Raw genomic sequence first — 20,501 nt, forward strand, 5'->3', positions numbered from 1 at the left:
CCTGCAGCTTGGGGGCGAGCGAGCGTGCACTGCCATCGGCTTGCTCCCGCCCCCACTGGGCAGCGGGGACTTTGATGCAGGAGGCTGGTGGCCTCGCTGAAAAAGAAGAACGGTAGTTGTTGTAAACACAGCTGACCGTTCTTCTCTCTGGAATGATCACAGAGTGCCTGTGATCCTTCTATATAGGCTCACAGGTCTCTGTGATCATTTCACAAGCCCAACCCCCATACAGTTAGAAACACGCCCCTAGGTACACATTTAACCCCTTGATCACCCACAGTGTTAACCCCTTCCCTGCCAGTGTCATTACAGTAACAGTGCATATTTTTAGTACTGTAGTAATGTCACTGGTCCCCCCAAAAGTGTCAAAAATGTCAGTTAGGGGTCCGATCTGTCCGCCGCAATGTCGCTGTCCCGCTAAAAAGTGCAGATTGCCGCCATTACTAATAAAAAAAAAAAAACAATAAAAATGACATAAATCTTTCCCATGGTTAGTAGATGTGAAAACTTTTGCGCAAACCAATCAAAATACGCTAATTCCGATTTTTTTTTTTACCAAAAATATGTAGCAGGCAACAAATTGGCCTAGAATGTTAAAAAATTTAGATTTTTTTTAATTTGACAACATCATAGGGTAACTAGGTACTGAGACCAACGTATAATAAGTAAACCATGCTGTATTACACCCGACGCGTTTCTGGAGAATTATCCGGCTTCGGGGGTGTTGTACAGTATATTGTGAAAAACAAAGTAGCTATGACATAGATGAGTCATTTATTGAAAGCCATATATTTAAAAGCAAATATGAACTGTCCAGTCTCTGCAAGGTCGGAAGATGGGAATGCATGATCATGCCAACCCCCAGGGGGAAGAGAACGACCACGGAAGCCCAGCGAGACCAATGGTAGGGCACAGGCACACCAAGGTATAGGGTACTACTTGTGAAGGTACTCAGGTAGATGTTAAGTGTGACCAAAAGCTCACAGGCCGCATGCCCAGGGACGCCACCAAGCAGAAGCCGGAATATATTTGTTTATAGCGCATGTTGATCATATCCCTCAATAATCTCCTCTTTTCAAGAAAGAATAAATTCAGTTCCTCTAATCTTTCCCCATAGCTTATCTCCTACTCATTAGTTGCTGTAGACAAAAGTTCTGCTTTGGCTCTGGTTTTCTTTGCTGTAGTCCTAACATATGGATCCCACTTTGAAATTCAAGAGTATCTGTGGTCTTCACAATCCACTGTATGTGAATGTATACGTGTGACTGCATTAATAGAGTTCAACAATAGTCTATGTATCCAGTAAACTTTCTAGTGGACATTGTAGTCCCCCTTTGTATCCTCGTCCTACGTGCCTCTTCTACTAAAAACTTTCATAGTGTTGTTGCCGCCTAGGTTATTGGTTTGATAACCTGTCATCTCTTAGTCCAGAATAGAAAGCCATTAGACCAGCATACGTGTGTTAACCAATGTTACAGGTATTATCACTTTGACAGAAGGTAGGTCATTCAGGCCATAAACCAACCCTCGTTCTTCATAATAGCAAGTGTCATAAACTGCATATTTTTATTGTTTTCAGAAACCTGTCTTCTCGTCTCATTATGAAACCAAGGATGACTTCTCCGTTGCTTTCCTTGGCTCGCACATTTATAACGGCACTTACATGTTTTGACTATACAGTGAGTTCTGTTATTGTAGCATACCTGACAAGACTAGAAGCTATCGCTGCCTGTAACTGGTTCCAATACTAATAATGTTATACAAAGAGCTAATAGTTAACTATTGTTATTTATCTTTATTCATGCACCAGTTGTGGCTTTCAACTTTTACATCTTCCTGGTGCAAGTTTCTAGGTTATCGCAATGGGTGTGAGAGGATAGCAGCAGCTATAAAATGCCAGCCTGCTGATTAGATTCTAGGTGTGATCTTATCGGTCCTGTATGTGCCACCTGACATAGCTTATTGCAGCACATAAGCACCTGGCTGAAATTCCCCACCCTTTTTTCCTTTCCGAACCCAGTGATTAACACTAACATTATTCAGTATCATGGCAGTCACTTGTGAAAAATCATTGAATCATAACACAGAATACCTGAGTAATACATTTCTTATAGAGGTGTGACTGACATCATAGACCCCCATTGTGTGATAACTGGCTAAAAGTAGAACTCCACTTTTTTAAAATTAAATGTCAATATATTTTTTTATATTAAATGGGAGGGGCTCCTGGCTCCTTCCTCCTGCCTGGTGCCCCCAGAGCAAGCAGCTTGCCACGGCACACAGAAGGTTTTTTTACCTTCATGCATAGAATGTATGAAGGTAAAAAACATTGGGCCTTTATAACCACTTTCAGAACAATATATTGCAACTCACCAGCCTTTCGGTATTGTGGCTTTTTTTAGTTTTCACTTTTTAGTTTTCTTTCCTTTATTTTCACTTAGGATTCTGCTAGTAACACTCTTCCTGCTCTAGAGTGACAACGCTTACCATGCTGTATCTATAGAGAAGTGGCTTTGTCATCCCAGGACAGGATTACAGTAACCTAAGCCAATAGGGGAAAAGTTCTGTAGTCCTCTGAGATAAATGGGAACTATGTAACTGATAAAATGTTTGACTGAAATTGCACTGGGCACCAGGGGCTTAGCGTGGGTTGTCAGCACCTGGGGCAAGGCAAGTAATTTGCGCCCCCAAACCCGGGGAGTTTTAGCACTCCCTGAGTCCCTTCCACTAGTACAGTAGTTCTGACCTACCTGATTCCTACACTGACCTACCTGATTCCTACACTGACCAGTATACTTACCTTTTTGATTCCTACACTGACCTTCCTGACCATTACACTGACCTACCTGACCCCTACACAAACCTACCTGCCCACTACACTGACTACCTACACTGACCCCTAGACTAACCTACCTGGCCATTTCACTGGCCTACCTGCCCCCTACACTGACCTACTTAACCCCTACACTAACCTACCTACACTGACCTACCTGACCCCTACACTGACCTACCTAACCATTACACTGACCTACCTGCCCCCTACACTGACCTACTTTACCACTACACGGACCTACCTGACCCCTACACTGACCTATCTGGCCACTACACTGACCCCTACACTAACCTACCTGACCATTACACTGACCTAACTGACCCCTTCACTAACCTACCTGACTCCTTCACTGACCTACTTGACTCCTACACTGACCTGCCTACACGGACCTACCTGACCCCTACACTGACCTACCTGGCTACTACACTGACCCCTACACTAACCTACCTGACCATTACACTTACCTACCTGACACCTACATTAACCTACCTGATCCCTTCACTAACCTACCGGACTCCTACACTGACCTACCTGACCCCTACACTGGCCCTTACACTGACCTACATGACCACTATACTAACCTACTTGACATCTACACTGACCTACCTGACCCCTACACTAACCTACCTGACACCTACACTGGCCCTTATACTGACCTATCTGACCACTATACTAACCTACTTGACCCCTACACTTACCTACCTGACCTCTACACTGACCTACCTGACCACTACACAGACATATCTACACTGACCTACCTGACCCCTACACTAACCTACCTGACACCTACACTGACCTACCTGACCCCTACACTGACCACTACACTGACCTACCTGACACCTGTACTGACCTACCTGACCACTACACTGACCTACCTGTCCACTACACTAACCTACCTGACCCCTACACTGACCTACCTGACCACTACACTAACCTACCTGACTACTATACTAACCTACCTGACACATACTAACCTTCCTTACACACCTATTCCTGCACTACTCACACCCCCCCATCCCCCCTCACAGTACGATGTAGTTGGTGGATCCATCATCTTCCTTACCTCTCCATGGCCTCATCATCCATTTGATCAGAGCTCTCCCCAGCTAGCAGCCACTGCACCTCTCCCATGGCCATGATCTTCTTCGAGCACTGCCTCTCCCCCTTCCTCTCCACTGTTTCATATGCTGCACCAGAGGGACAGGCTGGACCAAATGAGCCCCCGGGATGGGGGGAGTTGGAATAGGGTGCTGCTGAGAGGAATGCCTTAAAGCTGCAGCATAGACCCTCAGGACGGCCAAGGGAATCATTTTGCGCCCCCTAAATTTTGCACCCGGGGCGAGATGACCAAGCTACCCCCCACACCTCCACGCTACATTTTTTTTTTCTCTCGGGAGATCTACAATCAACTGCCGGGCTGGGCGACAGGCTGGATGATCTGGTTCCAGTGCCCCCCTCCAGCCTAGTCATTGAGCAAGAGAAGACCGCAACTACGTGCTAGGTCGGCCGCGACATAGCCTCATGGACAGAGGCTGGCCCGCCATTTAGACATCTCGCAGGGTCGCATAAGTCCGGGCTTGGGTCTGAGTCGCAGCAGTCCCCTGCCCGACAACTCCCCTACTTCGATGGTGAGGATTCTGTTTGGAGCATTACCCGCATCAATGAAAGGCACTTAGTACAGTCCCCCCTCTCCCCTTTTTGGAGTTTTTTTTGGGGTGGACGTGGGTAACCTCTAGGGACAGTAAGATCTGCCTGCAGGTTCCCTCCTCTCATCCTTAAAATTCCGTCAGTGAGCTGGGCTTCCCCCACTTCCTTTCCCTCCTGTCTGGACCTGGAGTCTGGTGGGGGTCCCAGGGCAGAGGATGCAGCGGAGACGTCTGGGGTCTCCCCCCGCTATCCCCACTCTGTAAGGGTCTTGGGATAGTGTGTCCTGCCCTGATAGTCCGGAGGGATCCCAGTGTAGGAGAATCCTAAGTGCATGCCCCACTGTTTGCAGTGTGGGTATAGTGTAGTGGGGGTCCCAGTGCAGAGTGCGCAGCGGAGTCTCCCCTAATGTGTGTCCTACCTTCAGGAGGGGCTCCCCTTGCAGAGGGTGCAGCATTGCAGAGGGCACAGCGAAGAGCCTGGCAGCATGCTGTATCTGATGGCGGCTATTTTCCCCTAGTCTGGCTAGTCTCAGGTTGATAGCCATGTTTGTGTAACCCGATGATGTAATGGGGGCCATTTTCCAATAGTCTGGCTGGTCTCCGGTTGGCGGCCAGGTTTGTGCAGCTGGGTGATGTCACAGGGGCCATTTTCCCTTAGTCTGGTTGGCGGTCATGTTTGTGTAGACCGATAATGTCACGGGGTAATTTTCCCTTCGTCTGGCTGGTCTCCGATTTGGTCGGCCATGTTTGTGTATCCCGCTGTCACAGGGGCCATTTTTCCCCTAGTCTGGCTGGTCTCCAGCTAGCGGCTATGTTTGTGTAGCCGAGTGATGTCACAGGGGCCATTTTCCCTTAGTCTGGCTGGTCTCTGGTTGGCGGTCATGTTTGTGTAGCCCGATGATGTCACGGGGTAATTTTCCCTTAGTCTGGCATGTTTGTGTAGCTCGCTGTCATGGGGGCCATTTTTCCCTTAGTCTGGCTGGCCTCCAGCTAGCAGCCATGTTTGTGTAGCCCAATGATGTCACGGGGGCCATTTTCCCTTAGTCTGGGAGACGCTGGAGATGACCGAAGCCTCGTGGGGATGCCGAAACTCCTTCTCTTACTCCTCAGTTTCCTCTTCCTGTGCCCGGGACATATGAACAGAGATGTACAACATGAAAAACAAACCAGAGGTTTGAAAATATCTCTCATGGACTTTTGGACAGACCACTTGAGTAAAATCGATACAAATTTTTATTAAACATAGATTAGAAAAGATACATCATATACAAAGCAGAAAAGTGTCCCTAGCATGGGTACACTATACACTTGTATAAGAGAACGTAGTAATGGTATACATATCAGATGACAGTGAAGAGATGTCAATTATGCCTAACATGTTTCGGACTTTGTGGGGTATCGTCCTTCTTCAGAGGCTTGATCTCAGTTCACATATGCATCTAAACAGAACAGTATTATACAAATATAAATAAAAAAAAAATAATAACAATGGACAATGCCTGTTAAATGAATGGATACGTGAGTATTGTAATATAAAGGATATAGATCAGAGCATTTAACAGGCACCCTAGCTTCCCATGGTTGCACTGACGGTGGTCCTGCAGTCCTTAGTGTTCCAGGTGGAAGTGTCCCCCACCTTTCCCTGCTCAGTCTGTCTCATCTGATTCTGAGTCTTATGCCGTCGTGGACACAGCCTGTCCAGGGGGGCTTAATATAACACCCCCAGATTTATCCGATAGTGAGGATGATTCCTTCATGGTTTTAGCAGTGAATTAAAAAAGCATTGGTAGACACACTTATCACTGCAGCGCGTGAGACTTTAAAAATGGAGGATGCAGGTGATGTGTGTTTTTTGGTCTACCTTCGTCCTACTACTGGAGGAGGCATTGTAACCCAGTAGGTATGATTTATGGAGCGCTGTGTCCGTCAATGAACTCAGAGAAATGGATTTTATGATAAGTACAAAAATCCCATTTTTGTGCAATCCTCTGATTCTGGTTTTACCTATTGCTTACTTAGGCTGGCCAGGCATTATACAATCTTATACAATTTTCCTTTGGATTTACCAAAACCATATATAATGAGGTCAAACCTAAAAAATTTCAATTTGTATGCAATCAGGCAGGCCCTTGCACTAGATACAGTCCGGTCCATAAATATTGGGACATTGACACAATTCTAATCTTTTTGGCTCACTCTATACACCACCACAATGGATTTGAAAATGAACCAAACAAGATGTACTTTAACTGCAGTCTTTCAGCTTTAATTTGAGGGTATTTACATCCAAATCAGATGAAAGGTGTAGGAATTACAACAGTTTGTATATGTGCCTCCCACTTTTTAAGGGACAAAAAGTAATGGGACAATTGGCTGCTCAGCTGTTCCATGGCCAGGAGTGTGTTATTCCCTCATTATCTCATTTACAAGGAGCAGATAAAAGGCCCAGAGTTAATTTCAAGTGTGCTATTTGTATTTAGAATCTGTTGCTGTCAACTCTCAATATGACATCCAAAGAGCTGTCACTATCAGTGAAGCAAGCCATCATTAGGCTGAAAAAACAAAACCAATCCAACAGAGAGTTAAGCTGGATACACACTATCCAACTTTTGTGGTTAGATTTCCTTCAGATTTACCTTTTCTATGTAGTGCAAGGGCCTGCCAGATTGCATACAAATTGGAAGTGTTTAGGTTTGACCTCATATTATATGGTTTTTGTAAGTCTAAAGGAAAAAGTCTTCAGAAAATCTTATAGTGTGTATGGCCCTATAGCAAAAACATTAGGTGAGGCCACAATCAACTGTTTGGAACATCCTTAAAAATAAAGAATGCACTGGTGAGCTCAGCAACACTAAAAGACCCGGAAGACCACGGAAAACAACTGTGGTGGATGACCGAAGAATTCTTTCCCTGGTGAAGAAAACACCCTTCACAACAGTTGGCCAGATCAAGAACACTCTCCAGGAGGTAGGTGTATGTGTGTCAAAGTCAACAATCAAGAGAAGACTTCACCAGAGTGAATACAGAGGGTTCACCACAAGATGTAAACTATTGGTGAGCCTCAAAAACAGGAAGGCAAGATTAGATTTTGCCAAACAACATCTAAAAAAGCCTTCACAGTTCTGAAACAACATCCTATGGACAGATAAGACCAAGATCAACTTGTACCAGAGTTATGGGAAGAGAAGAGTATGGAGAAGGAAAGGGACTGCCTATGATCCAAAGCATACCACCTCATCAGTGAAGCATGGTGGTGGTAGTGTCATGGCGTGGGACCAAGTATTAGAAAGTGAAAGTTTGATTTATGATTCTTAATCTGTTCCATTACTTTTGGTCCCTTAAAAAGTGGGAGGCACATATACAAACTGTTGTAATTCCTACACCGTTCACCTGATTTGGATGTATATACCCTCAAATTAAAGTTGAAAGTCTGCAGTGAAAGCATATCTTGTTTGTTTCATTTAAAATCCATTGTGGTGGTGTATAGAGCCAAAAAGATTAGAATTGTGTCAATGTCCCAATATTTATGGACCTGACTGTAGTTGAAGGAAAAACTAAAGGAAATTGAATAAGAAAATTGCGTAATGTATGGCCAGCTTAAGGGTACAGCTTTCACAACTTTAGGCCATAGACCCACCCACTCTTCAGCCTCCTGCTCAGTAAAAGTGCATTTACTGGCCACTGAGGGTCTCTCATTGGACACGTAGACAGCAAGCTGAAAACTATAGGATGGGAGAGGGGCAGATGCAAGACCAATCATCCTGCACAAGGGGAGAGAGCAGCAATGACTGGTCTTTATTACAGGAAGCTCCTGCACAGAGGTAAAGTTTCACACTGGATTATACACCGAGCTGGAAGAAATACACAAAGCACACCAAGATTCAAGATGCATGCTTCCGTCTTTAGACAATAATTGCTTATCCCAAAGTTCAGCTTTAACTATAATCAATTAACAGTTTGTATAGTTTCCGGACAATGGTAGGAAGTTATGCAGCCCAACACTGAAAACTGTGGTGTCGGTGCTTAGTCCTCCATTTCATCATTAAGACTGGCAGCAGAGTTTGCACAGATTGGGGGCAGCTCCAGATACATGAAGATAGCAGAGCTTTGTTTTCCTGGTTCAATCCTAATGGTACAACAATCTAAATGAAATGCAGGTCGTGATTTTGAATTCCTGCACATGTGTGGACTTTTAGCAAATACAGTTTCTTCACATAAAGGGGTGTTTTATGGCACATATGTCAAACAAAAGGCCTGTGGGCTAAATCCGGCCCGCCAGGCCTGGTCATGTGGCCGTCGCACCCACTTGTGCAGCCACAACATGGAAGAACTCCATTCCACCACCTCCGGCTCTAACCCTCCTCTCCCACTGCCCTCTGTCACTTGTAAACACAGTGCCCTTCTGTGTTTACAAGGAACAGCTTTGGTCTCAGTGGCAGCAACTAACAGATTCCTGCATGCACTCACGCCAGGGACAGATCTCCAGAATCTGAGAGGGAGAACGATCTCCCTGCAAGACAAGGCAGAGCTGCCTACACAGGGTGGTACTAGAGCCAGGCCAGGTAGGAGAGAAATATGTGAAGATGTGAGCAAGCTTTGGGGGGGGCGGGGGGTCCTTATGCACTGTGCATTGCTCACCCTCAAACCCTGTACTCTGTACACAGCACACCCTTGATCTCAGCAATCTATACGCAACACACTCCTATACCCTGCTATCTGTGCATAGTGCACCCCTAAACTATGTACATAGTGCAGCCCTAAACTCTGTACATAGCTCACCCCTAAACTCTGTACATAGTGCACCCCTAAAATCTGTACAAAGCTCACCCCTAAACCCTGCACTCTGTACACAGCACACCCCTGAACTCTACTCTCTGTATGCAACACACTCCTAAACCCTGCTATCTGTGCATAGCGCACCCCTAAACCCTGCACTCTGTACATAGTGCACCCCTGAACTCTGCACTCTGTGCGCAGGCCATTCCTATAACTGCACTCTGTACATAGTGCTGCCACTGAACCCTGCGCTTTGTATATAAAACACTCCTGAACTCTGCACTCTGTCTATAGCGCACTCCTGAACGCTGCATGTAGCGTAATCCTAAACTCTATACGCAACGCACTCCTGAACCCTGCACTCTGTATGTAGCACATCCCAGATACAACCGGCCCTTTGAAGGCAACCATACTGCTGATGTGGCCCGTGATGAGTTGGTCATCCCTCTTTTATGGGATTGTGCCATATGGGACCATTTTACTTGTTAACATTGTTTAGCACAGTAGATAAAAAATGATGTGCAATAAACTGTTGTTTATAACTTTTTTTACAATTTTGTGTTTTGGGGGTTGGAACTGCAGGTATTCTAAGATTTTGAATTGGGTGGGTGCAAGCGAGCAGTAAATCTACTTATCCCGTTGTCAGTCTGGGCTGCTTCTAGTGCTGTATGGTGGGATTTTCTGTTACTCTGCAGGCGGATGGGTAGGATCGGGTGGCCCTGCTGTGGTGGATGGTGACATTGGGTGGACATCCTAGCAAGGCATATGCCTGCATAGATCTGTTGCTGAACTGCTGACTACTCTGGAGGAATTCAATGATCAGGTTAGAGCATTGTCACCCATTCACAGGAAGTGTGACCATGACAGTAATTCAAGCAGGATCATCATGACATGGCAGGCTTGTTTTGTTTTAATGCTAATGGTTTACTGATACAGACAGGCTTCTAATGTGGAAATACTAATCTCATCTGGAGTTGTATTCAAAGGAATACAGTGTAATGTAGTGCTTTTTGGCACCTTTGTATCATTTGGGAGCTGGAATATCCCTTTAAGTCTTACCATTATGCCTCGTACACACAATCAGATAATCGAACGACTTATCGTTCACATTTTGTTGCATGATACTAGTATCGACATCAACAATACGTACTAAACTTATGATTTTTTTCGTATGATTCTGGAAAAGCTTCCTGGTTGCGTAGCTTTGTATCGGAGTGCAAAACAAAAACAATGGCAGCCAGGCTTTTTCCGGGTTATTTTAGTGTTTCTGATCAAGCGTGGTCTTTGTTTATCGATTTTTAGCGAACGCATACTGTACTGATTAAACGATTGTCGTTCGCTAGGCTATTGTACAACAAAAGTTTTCGTGTTTGTCCCTACGGATTTTGTTGGACGAAACTGTCGTGATCAGCTGTCAAAAGCCGCGTACTAACAATCAGATTATTGTGCGATCAATATGAAAGCAATTTTTTTCTTACGATTATCTGATCGTGTGTACAAGGCATTATTGTAATATAGTTACATAGTTAGTCAGGTTGAAAAAAGACCATCTGGCTCAACCAATAACTAGATGTCAGCATAAACAAAATCAGCACATTAGCAGAGAGGTTCCGATCCTTGCACTTTCCAGGTGTGCCCTGATTATCCCAAATGTATGCCTCGTACAGTTGTGTTCAAAATTATTCAACTCCCACTGAAATTGATTGTTTTGGCCAGTTTGACAATGATTTTGATCATTCAGTCATCCTGCTTACAATTAAATCAAAGAGGCACGTGTAGGTCAGACAAATATAACATAACATTTATAATGAAATAACCATAAATGTCTTTTCTGTGCTCACATCATTATCAGTTTTATTCAACCCCCAAGTGACATTCAATCTTAGTACTTAGTACAACATCCTTTTACAGTTATAACAGCTTTTAAACGTGACGCATAGCTTGACACAAGTGTCTTGCAGCGATCTACGGGTATCTTCGCCCATTCGTCATGGGCAAAAGCCTCCAGTTCAGTCACATTCTTAGGCTTGTGCACTGCAACTGCTTTCTTTAAGTCCCACCAGAGGTTCTCAATCGGATTTAAGTCTGGTGACTGTGATGGCCACTCCAAAATGTTCCAGCCTTTAATCTGCAACCATGCTCTAGTGGACTTGAAGGTATGCTTGGAATCATTGTCCAACGTCTCCCAAGCCTCAGGTTTGTGACGGACTGCATCACATTGTCATCCAATATCTCCTGGTACTGAAGAGAATTCATGGTACCTTGCACACGCTGAAGCTTCCCTGTAGGGAGAAAACAGGCGCCACACTGAGTGCAGTATGTCAGGATCGTATGTTTAATATATCAAATGAACAGGTACTCACAAACGGTATGATAAAAACAGCATAGCAGTTTGTGACAGGGAAATCCCAGTGTCCAGATTCAGGATGGCACTAGCGGTCTCGAAGCCCTGGGTAGTAGCGAGTGGAGAATCGACACTTCCCATATGCTGGGGACACAGCGCTGGCCGTCCTGACGTCACTTCCGGGATACGTACTGGCGCCGGCGACGCGTTGTCGGAGCATGCGCTCCTTCTTCAGGCCGATAATGCGCCATTTTGGACGAGGGCTTAAATAGACAGAAGGGCAGAGCCAGCTGGGTCCTAAAGAGTGCCATAATTCTGACTCAAAAGGAAGAAGCCTGAATTATCAGAATTATGGCACTCTTTAGGACCCAGCTGGCTCTGCCCTTCTGTCTATTTAAGCCCTCGTCCAAAATGGCGCATTATCGGCCTGAAGAAGGAGCGCATGCTCCGACAACGCGTCGCCGGCGCCAGTACGTATCCCGGAAGTGACGTCAGGACGGCCAGCGCTGTGTCCCCAGCATATGGGAAGTGTCGATTCTCCACTCGCTACTACCCAGGGCTTCGAGACCGCTAGTGCCATCCTGAATCTGGACACTGGGATTTCCCTGTCACATACTGCTATGCTGTTTTTATCATACCGTTTGTGAGTACCTGTTCATTTGATATATTAAACATACGATCCTGACATACTGCACTCAGTGTGGCGCCTGTTTTCTCCCTGCAGCTCATCACAAGCCCCTTCTACTTGTTTGCAGAGCAGCCTGCGGAGTGTGGTGCATGGATACGTATGTAGATGGACTCTTTATATAAGGACTCTTCTTATTTAATTTATACCATCTAGTCAGTGTGCTCGTTTATTAGTACAAGTTGGCTATTGGAGTGTGCGGAAGCGTTTGTTGTTATATATTTTTTTGTTTTTTGGACACTTATCTTTTCCCAGTTGTGCGCCAGGTTTAACCCCCTTCCTTTGAAGCTTCCCTGTACCTGCAGAAGCAAAACAGCCCCAAAGCATGATTGACCCCCCGCCATGCTTTACAGTAGGCAAGGTGTTCTTTTCTTCAAAGGGCCTCCTCCAAACATAGCGTTGATCCATGGGCCCAAACAGTTCTAATTTTGTTTCATCAGTCCACAGAACACTGTCCCAAAACTTCTGTGGTTTGTCCACATGACTTTTGGCATACTGCAGTCGACTCTTCTTATTCTTTGGAGACAGCAAGGGGGTGCGCCTGGGAGTTCTGGCATTGAGGCCTTCATTACGCAGTGTGCGCCATATTTTCTGAGCAGAAACTTCAGTACCCACATCTGACAAATCTTTTCTCAGTTCCTCAGCAGTCACACAGGGACTTTTCTCCACTCGACACTTCAGGTAGCGCACAGCAGTCAAAGTCAGCATCTTCTTTCTGCCACGACCAGGTAGCGTTTCAACAGTGCCCTTTGCCTTGAATTTGCGAATGATGCTTCCTATGGTGTCTCTTGGTATGTTTAACATCTTTGCAATCTTCTTATAGCCATTGCCCTTCCTGTGAAGAGTAATCAGCTCTTCTCTTGTCTTCCTGGACCATTCTCTTGACTTCACCATGTTTGTAACCACACCAGTAAATGTCTAGAAGGAGCTGAGTATCACAGTCATTTTAAAGCTGCCTAATTGGTGCTTATTAGGCTTTATTGCTGCTCCCTGACATCCACAGGTGTTTTCAATACCTGATTGAAAACACTTCAATGAACCTCTGTTCTTCAGAGTGGTAGACTTTAAGGGGTTGAATAATTGTGTCAATGAAGAATTCACAAAAAAAACATTTATTACTGTATTACAAAACCAATTGATGTCATTTTAGTTGCATATGGTTCTTTAAGAAGTCCTTGTAGGATTTAATTCTGAATACAATTACAAATGTACACTAAATTCCCTAAAACCCTTTACAGCATTTGGGGGTTGAATAATTTTGAACACAACTGTACACACATTCAGATAATCGTATGTTCGCATTCTGTTGCATGATACTAATATCGAATTCAAAAATGCGTGCTTAGCGTATGATTTTTTTTTTGTACGATTCTGGAAAAGCTCCTGGTTGCGTAGCTTTGTATCAGAGTGCAAAACAAAAACAATGGCAGCCAGGGTTTTTCCAGGTTATTTTAGTGTTTCTGATCATGCATGGTCTTTGTCTATCGATTTGTAGCAGACACATACTGTACTGATTAAACAATTGTCGTTCGCTAGGCTATCGTACGACAAAAGTTTTTGTCTTTGTCCCTTCGGACTTTGTTGGACAAAATGTTGTGATCAGCTGTCGAAAGCTGTGTACTAACGATCAGATTATTGTGTGATCAATTTGAAAGCGATTTTTTTCGTACGATTATCTGGTCGTGTGTATGAGGCATTATTGTTGTAGTAGTAACTAGATGTCAGCATAAACAGAATAAACACATTAGCAGAGAGGGTCAGATCCTTGCACATTCCAGGTGTGCCCTGATTTTGCCAAACGTATCTACCTGCCACCATGGACGCCCCTGCACAATGGAATAGCCACCTGAGGATCCATTCATTGTAATGGTCTTGTTTTTGCATTTAGCAAAGGCCAAAGCTTTGCCAGGGAAACTACTAGCTTTACACTGTCTAAATTCTAAACATTTACATTATAAACTAAATACACAGAGTGTTGGAATAGCGGCGTTGTCTGCTTTAAAGAAGTGTGGGGATAGATAATGTCAATAGAAAGGTTGCAGAGCCAGTTTTTATTGTCATACATTGATCGCTGGGCTTCCCTGTGTATTCTCAGCTGCAGGAAACCCTGATGAGTCGAGAGAGGGATCTGGACACTCTGAAGTTGGATGCAGAACTGCTGGAACAAGCCACGCAGGCCCGGATCGCTGAGAAAACTGCAGGTAACACAAAGCCTTTACGTGGATGAGACATGCGGTTGCACAAGTGACGTGGCTGACTTAATGCAAGCTTTATTTGCTCAGGGAGGGGAAGGAATGACTTTCCTTTCCTGAACTTTTTGTTTGGCGGTTTGGAAGCGCTTGTATGGCTCTGCGATGAAGATCCTGGTACTGGTATTAGTGAGGACTCTACCTTCATTCAGGCTGATTTGGGCATTAAGCGTCTTGTTAGCACCATGTCAATCCAATCACAAAGAGCTTGTTTGTTTAGCTGGTAGGTCTTGAACAAACAGAGCAGCAGAGAGGAGGGAGAGCGAAGAAATAGCAGCTTGTATTGTGCACCAAGGATCTTACACATCACTTTCTGACTCTGTACCATTAGGGTGACACTCCAGTTAGAAAAGAAATGAATGTTCCCTAGCTCCATGGAAATTCTTTATCTGTGTAGCTAGTGCTTGGCTCTGTTAATGTCTTAGGGCTGGAGATACCCTTCAGCCCCAAAAAATCAATTTAAAAATAAAGTGAGCCCAGTGGGAAATTATTAGCCGACCAGTGACTGCATCATATAAGGTGCACTCACAATTCGGCAGTGCCATTGTATTAATGGATGCCAACGGTACTAAAATACAATAGCGGGCAGGGGAGGGTCCTCCATCCAGGCTGTTATTGTGGATGGGGGAATCTATTCATGCCTACCTTTAGGCTATATGCATTTTACTATCCCATTCTCTGATCTTCTGATCCCACACTTATTTACTTAGGTGTCTCAATGCTTCTAAACTCTTCTTGACCTTTCATTGCATGTTATATGACATTATCATAGCTTTAAATAGGAGATTGTTTTAATCATCCCTGATCTACCTGTTCTTCCTATATAAACAGCAAGCACAGGCACTCCCACTGTCAGCTGTGTTTGAAATGTCAGCTGATGTGCCAGACATGGTAGGAATTTAATATAGTTTTAGGTAATTACACTTATAACTGCAGCGATTGTTGGTAGTAGAAACATACCTGCTGTAAAAAAAAAAAATCAGACTCAATTCAGTTGTTTAATGCAATAATTTTTGAGAACCGCCTATATTTTCAGCAATGACAGCCAGTGAGAGCTGCAAATTACACTCAGATTGCTGTAAATAACATATATGTCGATGTGAACTGAGCCCAAAGTGGTAGTAAAATAGCCTTAAAAAATATGGGCCCCCTGGTTTATGCCATAATGGGCTAGTATACATATTATGCACTATATACTAGCCCATTATGACAAACTTACCTTTCAAATGAAGTCATGCAGCAGGGGTCTTTTTCCTACTACTGGGGCTTCCATCTTCACCCGGTCTACCTTCTGGGTTTGCGGGCTTTGACCGTTTGAATGGCCAGGCCGCAATGGCGTCACTCCTGCAGATGTGCGCGGGAGTCACTGTCGCAGCAAGGAGCTCTGTATTCCACAGCATACAATGGAGTTGATTTACTGAAATTGGAGAGTGCAAAATCTGGTGCAGCTTTGCATGGCAGCCAATCCGCGTTTAACTTCAGTTTGTTCAATTAGGGGTCCTTTCCCACAAGCTTTCTGCCCGTTGGACTCCATTCTGCTCATCAGGGATCAATCCTCTGATCCCCGTTGAGCAGGCTGGTGACAGCTCTGTCTCTGCTTACTTTGCAGAGACGGATCTGTCAGATCCCCGCTCTCCTCTAAGGGAGATCGGATGAAAACTGACCGCTTGTCCGTTTTCATCCGATCCAATCTTACAGATGGATGGAAGATGGTTTCCATCTGTCTGGATTTCATGGACAGGATCGGATCGCAGCGGGTGTCAGCGGACATGTCACCACTGACATCCGCTGCCCCATAGGGGTGCATGGAGCATCCAATCATGTCAACCTGAAAAACTGACAGGCGAACCTGACCGGAAAGTCCGTGTGAAAGGGCCCTAAGCTTTGGCAAGAAAACCTGGAAACTGATTGGTTTCTATGCAGAGTTGCACCAGATTTTGCACTCTTCAGTTTTAGGAAATCAACCCCTGTGGGCCCTGATTGCAGAATATCACTGCGAGATGTGAATATCTCCTAAACAGTGCACTTTTAAGAAATATTCATTGTACCTACAAGTAACCCTTATTGTAAGCTTACCTATAGGTACAAGTTCATTTACAGAGATTACTACCGCCTAAAGGTGTCTTCTATTTTGCTGTTGTTTGCTGTTTTTTTCTTTTTAACCCACACTAAGTGGCCCATTTATAAAGCAGCAGTGTGTCCTCCCCATGGCCATAGAACAGAAAACCGGACACATTTATAAAGAACAGTGGTGCAGTGTGTACCTTTTGCTTCGCTTGCTTTGGGACTTTGAAACAAATAAATTCCATTTATTTTTTAAAAAACAGAGAAGAAAAAATTGCCAGAATAGGAAACCAGTCCCTGGACTTTGACATTCTTCTCCTATCCGAGTATTCCCTGCAGTGTTCATACCCCCTGATTAATAGAAAGCTGTAGTTGTGACCTAGCTGGGGTTGTCAGTCCGCTGGAAGAAGACCGCTGCTCTCACACAGGGCGTTCCTTTAGCGTGCTGCCAGGGTAGGGGTTTATTTTGAAGCTACATTTTAGGACAAAAGTAGAGCGATACGTGCTTATTGCTCCTACCTGTTGTAACCTCAAAATTCCTGCAAACTTCTGATGAATACTGTACTGTTCTGATGGTAATATTTGACACTTCTCAATAGTGCCAAAGCTTGCCTGCCCCTCCAGCACCCTACAAATTCCTACTAGCCAATCAGGCAGCCCACCAATAGTGATGGTCCAGTATAAATGTGTGGGGAGGACTGGAGCTAGTAGCAACCTCCAATATTACCTGAAAGTGTCAGAACAACATTGCATTCCAGTTCCCTTTTAATTGCAAACTGAAATATTACATTACCGTGTCTCCCCGAAAATAAGACCGGGTCTTATATTAATTTTGGCACCAAAAGACACAGTAGTGCTTATTTTCGGGGTAGGTCTTATCATGTAATGTGCTGTCTTCTCTCCCCCTTTCGCTCGCTGCCTGTAAGGAATCCCCAGTGTGAACCGAGTAAAACTGGTTGTAAAATCCTAGAATCCACTCTATTACAGTATTATATCCTGTCCATTGTGTGTGTTTCTGTAATATAATTGTGCCAAATACCTTCGTTACAGCGCCGCTCAACGCTTCCGTGACCCGCTGGAGCTCTCTTCCCCGCCCGAGCACTGCAGAGGGGAGGGGCCAAGATCCCCCGCTGACAGCTGGGAGAAGAGGAGGAGAGCAGCGGAAGGTCAGCTGAGCGCCGAGCGGCACTGTAACCGAAGGTATTTGGCAGAATTTTATTACAGAAACCCACTCAATGGACATTATATAAAACAGTAATCGAGTGGATTCTAGGATTTTACAACTACTTTAAACTAGGGCTTATTTTCAGGGTAGGGCTTATTTTCAGGGTAGGGGTTTGCTCGTGATAAGTAATCCAAAAAGTGTGCCACATCCCTAAATTAGAGTACAAGAGAGAATTCCCCTATTAATGGGACTTTTTAGGCACATAAATATACAGATTCAACGATCTATGCAAAAAATTATAGTTTATTAAAGTGACAAACATAGGAGCATAAATGTTATGCTCCTATGTTTGTCACTTTAATAAACTTTATAATTTTTTGCATAGATCGTTGAATCTGTATATTTATGTGCCTAAAAAGTCTCATTAATAGGGGAATTCTCTCTTGTATTTTATTTTCAGGGTAGGGCTTATTTTCAGGGTAGGTTTTATTTTCAGGGTAGATTTTTTTTTAGGGTAGGTCTTATTTTCAGGGAAGGTCTTTTTTTCAGGGTAGGTCTTATTTTCGGGGAAACACGGTATTGTGCTTTCTGTTGCCCAAATGCTCCTGGACCTGCACATTGTATATGTCACTTCACCTGTTAGAAATTACCCAATCTAGAATGCTTTCTATCTAGTTACCACTTGTTTAAAGTAAATGTAACCCATTACCTTGTAAAACAACCTTTTTGTCCTAGTTGACACATATGTGATGTCAGACATTGCATGTGATTCCCACTGCACTGCTCTGCAAATCAAATGCGATGTCTGTGCATTGCGAATTCAGCCATACAGATTGTATGGCTGAATTTGCATCGCATTCGGACCAAAGTTTCACAGGACCCTTTTTTTGGTCTGCACCAGAATTGGATCGCATGAGTATTAACACCGATGGGATACGATTTATGTCCAAACTGACAGTTCGCACTGCGATATGCGAACTGTTCTGGGGTTGTCGTTAACTTTGTATTGACACTCCCAGTGATTTGCATATAGCAGTGTGAACTGCCTGCAAGTTGAGTGCGATGCGGGAACCCGCAGTGGATTTGCAGGGTTTCCGCATCGCATATGTGTGAACCGGCCCTTAAAATAGAAACGAAAGGCAAAACATTTGTGTTTAGCTATAAAAAAAAAAAATGTATGAATATCTTTTTTCCCTTTTTATAAGTGATCAAATTCCCTCTGTTCTTACCTGCATAATCTGATCATTGGATTAGTTCCCAGCACAGCCAGAAAATGGACCACGATGTGCCCTCTTGCTTAGTGAGGTCAGTTTTTATTAGGAAAGCAGAGGGACTGGTGGGAACACCAGGGATTTTACACAAAGGAAGTAATACACAGAGGACAGGATACTTTTTCATACAAGTACATGTTACAACAGACACCTATCAGAAATACAAAATGATGGGTTTACAGAATTTTTTATGTATATGCCTGTTTCTAAAACACTAGCTTCATTGTCCTACCATTGTCCGGTCTGTTTTCTTGTGTTCATCTTTAAATATACCATCAAAAGCATTTTAATATATTAGTCTAATAAGTGCAAAAGATTCCAGTTGATCCTGCCAAAAATCCATTGTGTTTGTGAGCTCCTGTGCTGCACTGAAATCTCTAGCAGTGTTATTAGCCCTACCTAGTTTTCTGTGTGAGCTGCAGAGCATCCCCTCCATATGTTATGGAGATGAGGAGGAAAGGGGAAGGTGTTCTGTAGTCCTAACATACCCGAAGTGTAATCTATTTTTGCATACGTTCCTGCAATCTTCATGCATAGTTTGTTCAGAACACATTTATACACCTTGAAAAATAACAGATATGTGCATATGGCAATTGACAATACTAAAAAGTATATTACATATTAATTCTGAAATTAAATTAAATTAAATCGAATACATCCAAACCACAGACAAAGTACTGTATATTGATATGAACTGGGTCTCTAGAACTTTACATACTAAGAAAACAGAGTAGCTTTGACCAGAAAAAAACCTCCTGGTTTAACCACTTTCCACATGGTCTGTTTTTTCCAAGACGCAAGAAAAGCTTAAGAAAATAATCACATTGAAATCAGCAAGCAGCGCGTATTCATTTTCTACTATAAATTGATTTTAATCCGCAGATTAGACCTTCCTAAAACATCTGGCTTGATGAGGAATCCACATAGAGGTTCTGTGTGTTAGCCTGGGGAAGAGGCAGGTAAACGCAGAGAAATGAGATCATTTTACATCCATCCCATCAATGTACATAGACTAACATGGAGACAAGTGCAGACCTGTGGGCCTGATTTCTGCTTCACTACAAAATACATATGAGCTTTATTTAGAAACATTGTTTGATTTTTCTACCTGGACTTAGCAATGTAGGAATCTAGTATTTTTTGTTAAACCACTTCAGCCCCAGAAAGTTTTACCCCCTTATCGACCAGGCCATTTTTTGCAATACGGCACTGCATTACTTTAATTGACAATTGCGTGGTTGTTCAACACTGTACGCTAATTAAATGTACGTCCCTTTTTCCCCACAAATAGAGCTTTCTTTTGGTGGTATTTGATCACCTCTGTGGGTTTTATTTTTTTTTGCAATATAAACTAAAAAAAGACCAAACCGTGAAAAAAAAAAAACAATATTTTTTTATTTTTTTTTCCTATCAGTTTAGGCCAATATGTATTCTGCTACATGATTTTGGTAAAAAAAAAAACCCAATA

At 43.7% G+C, this 20,501-nt stretch overlaps 1 protein-coding gene across 1 annotated transcript in view; it reads left to right on the forward strand.

Moving 5' to 3' along the window:
* MIPOL1 (mirror-image polydactyly 1) overlaps positions 1-20,501 on the forward strand; it is a 590,346-nt gene that overhangs the window by 155,830 nt on the left and 414,015 nt on the right. The window contains exon 4 of the mRNA XM_082275213.1: positions 14,380-14,485. Within this exon, the coding sequence (XP_082131339.1) occupies positions 14,380-14,485 (106 nt within the window). The remainder of the gene's footprint in view (positions 1-14,379; positions 14,486-20,501) is intronic.

Source organism: Pelophylax lessonae, assembly GCF_965119305.1.
Source record: "Pelophylax lessonae genome assembly, chromosome: 13".
NCBI lineage: Eukaryota > Metazoa > Chordata > Amphibia > Anura > Ranidae > Pelophylax > Pelophylax lessonae.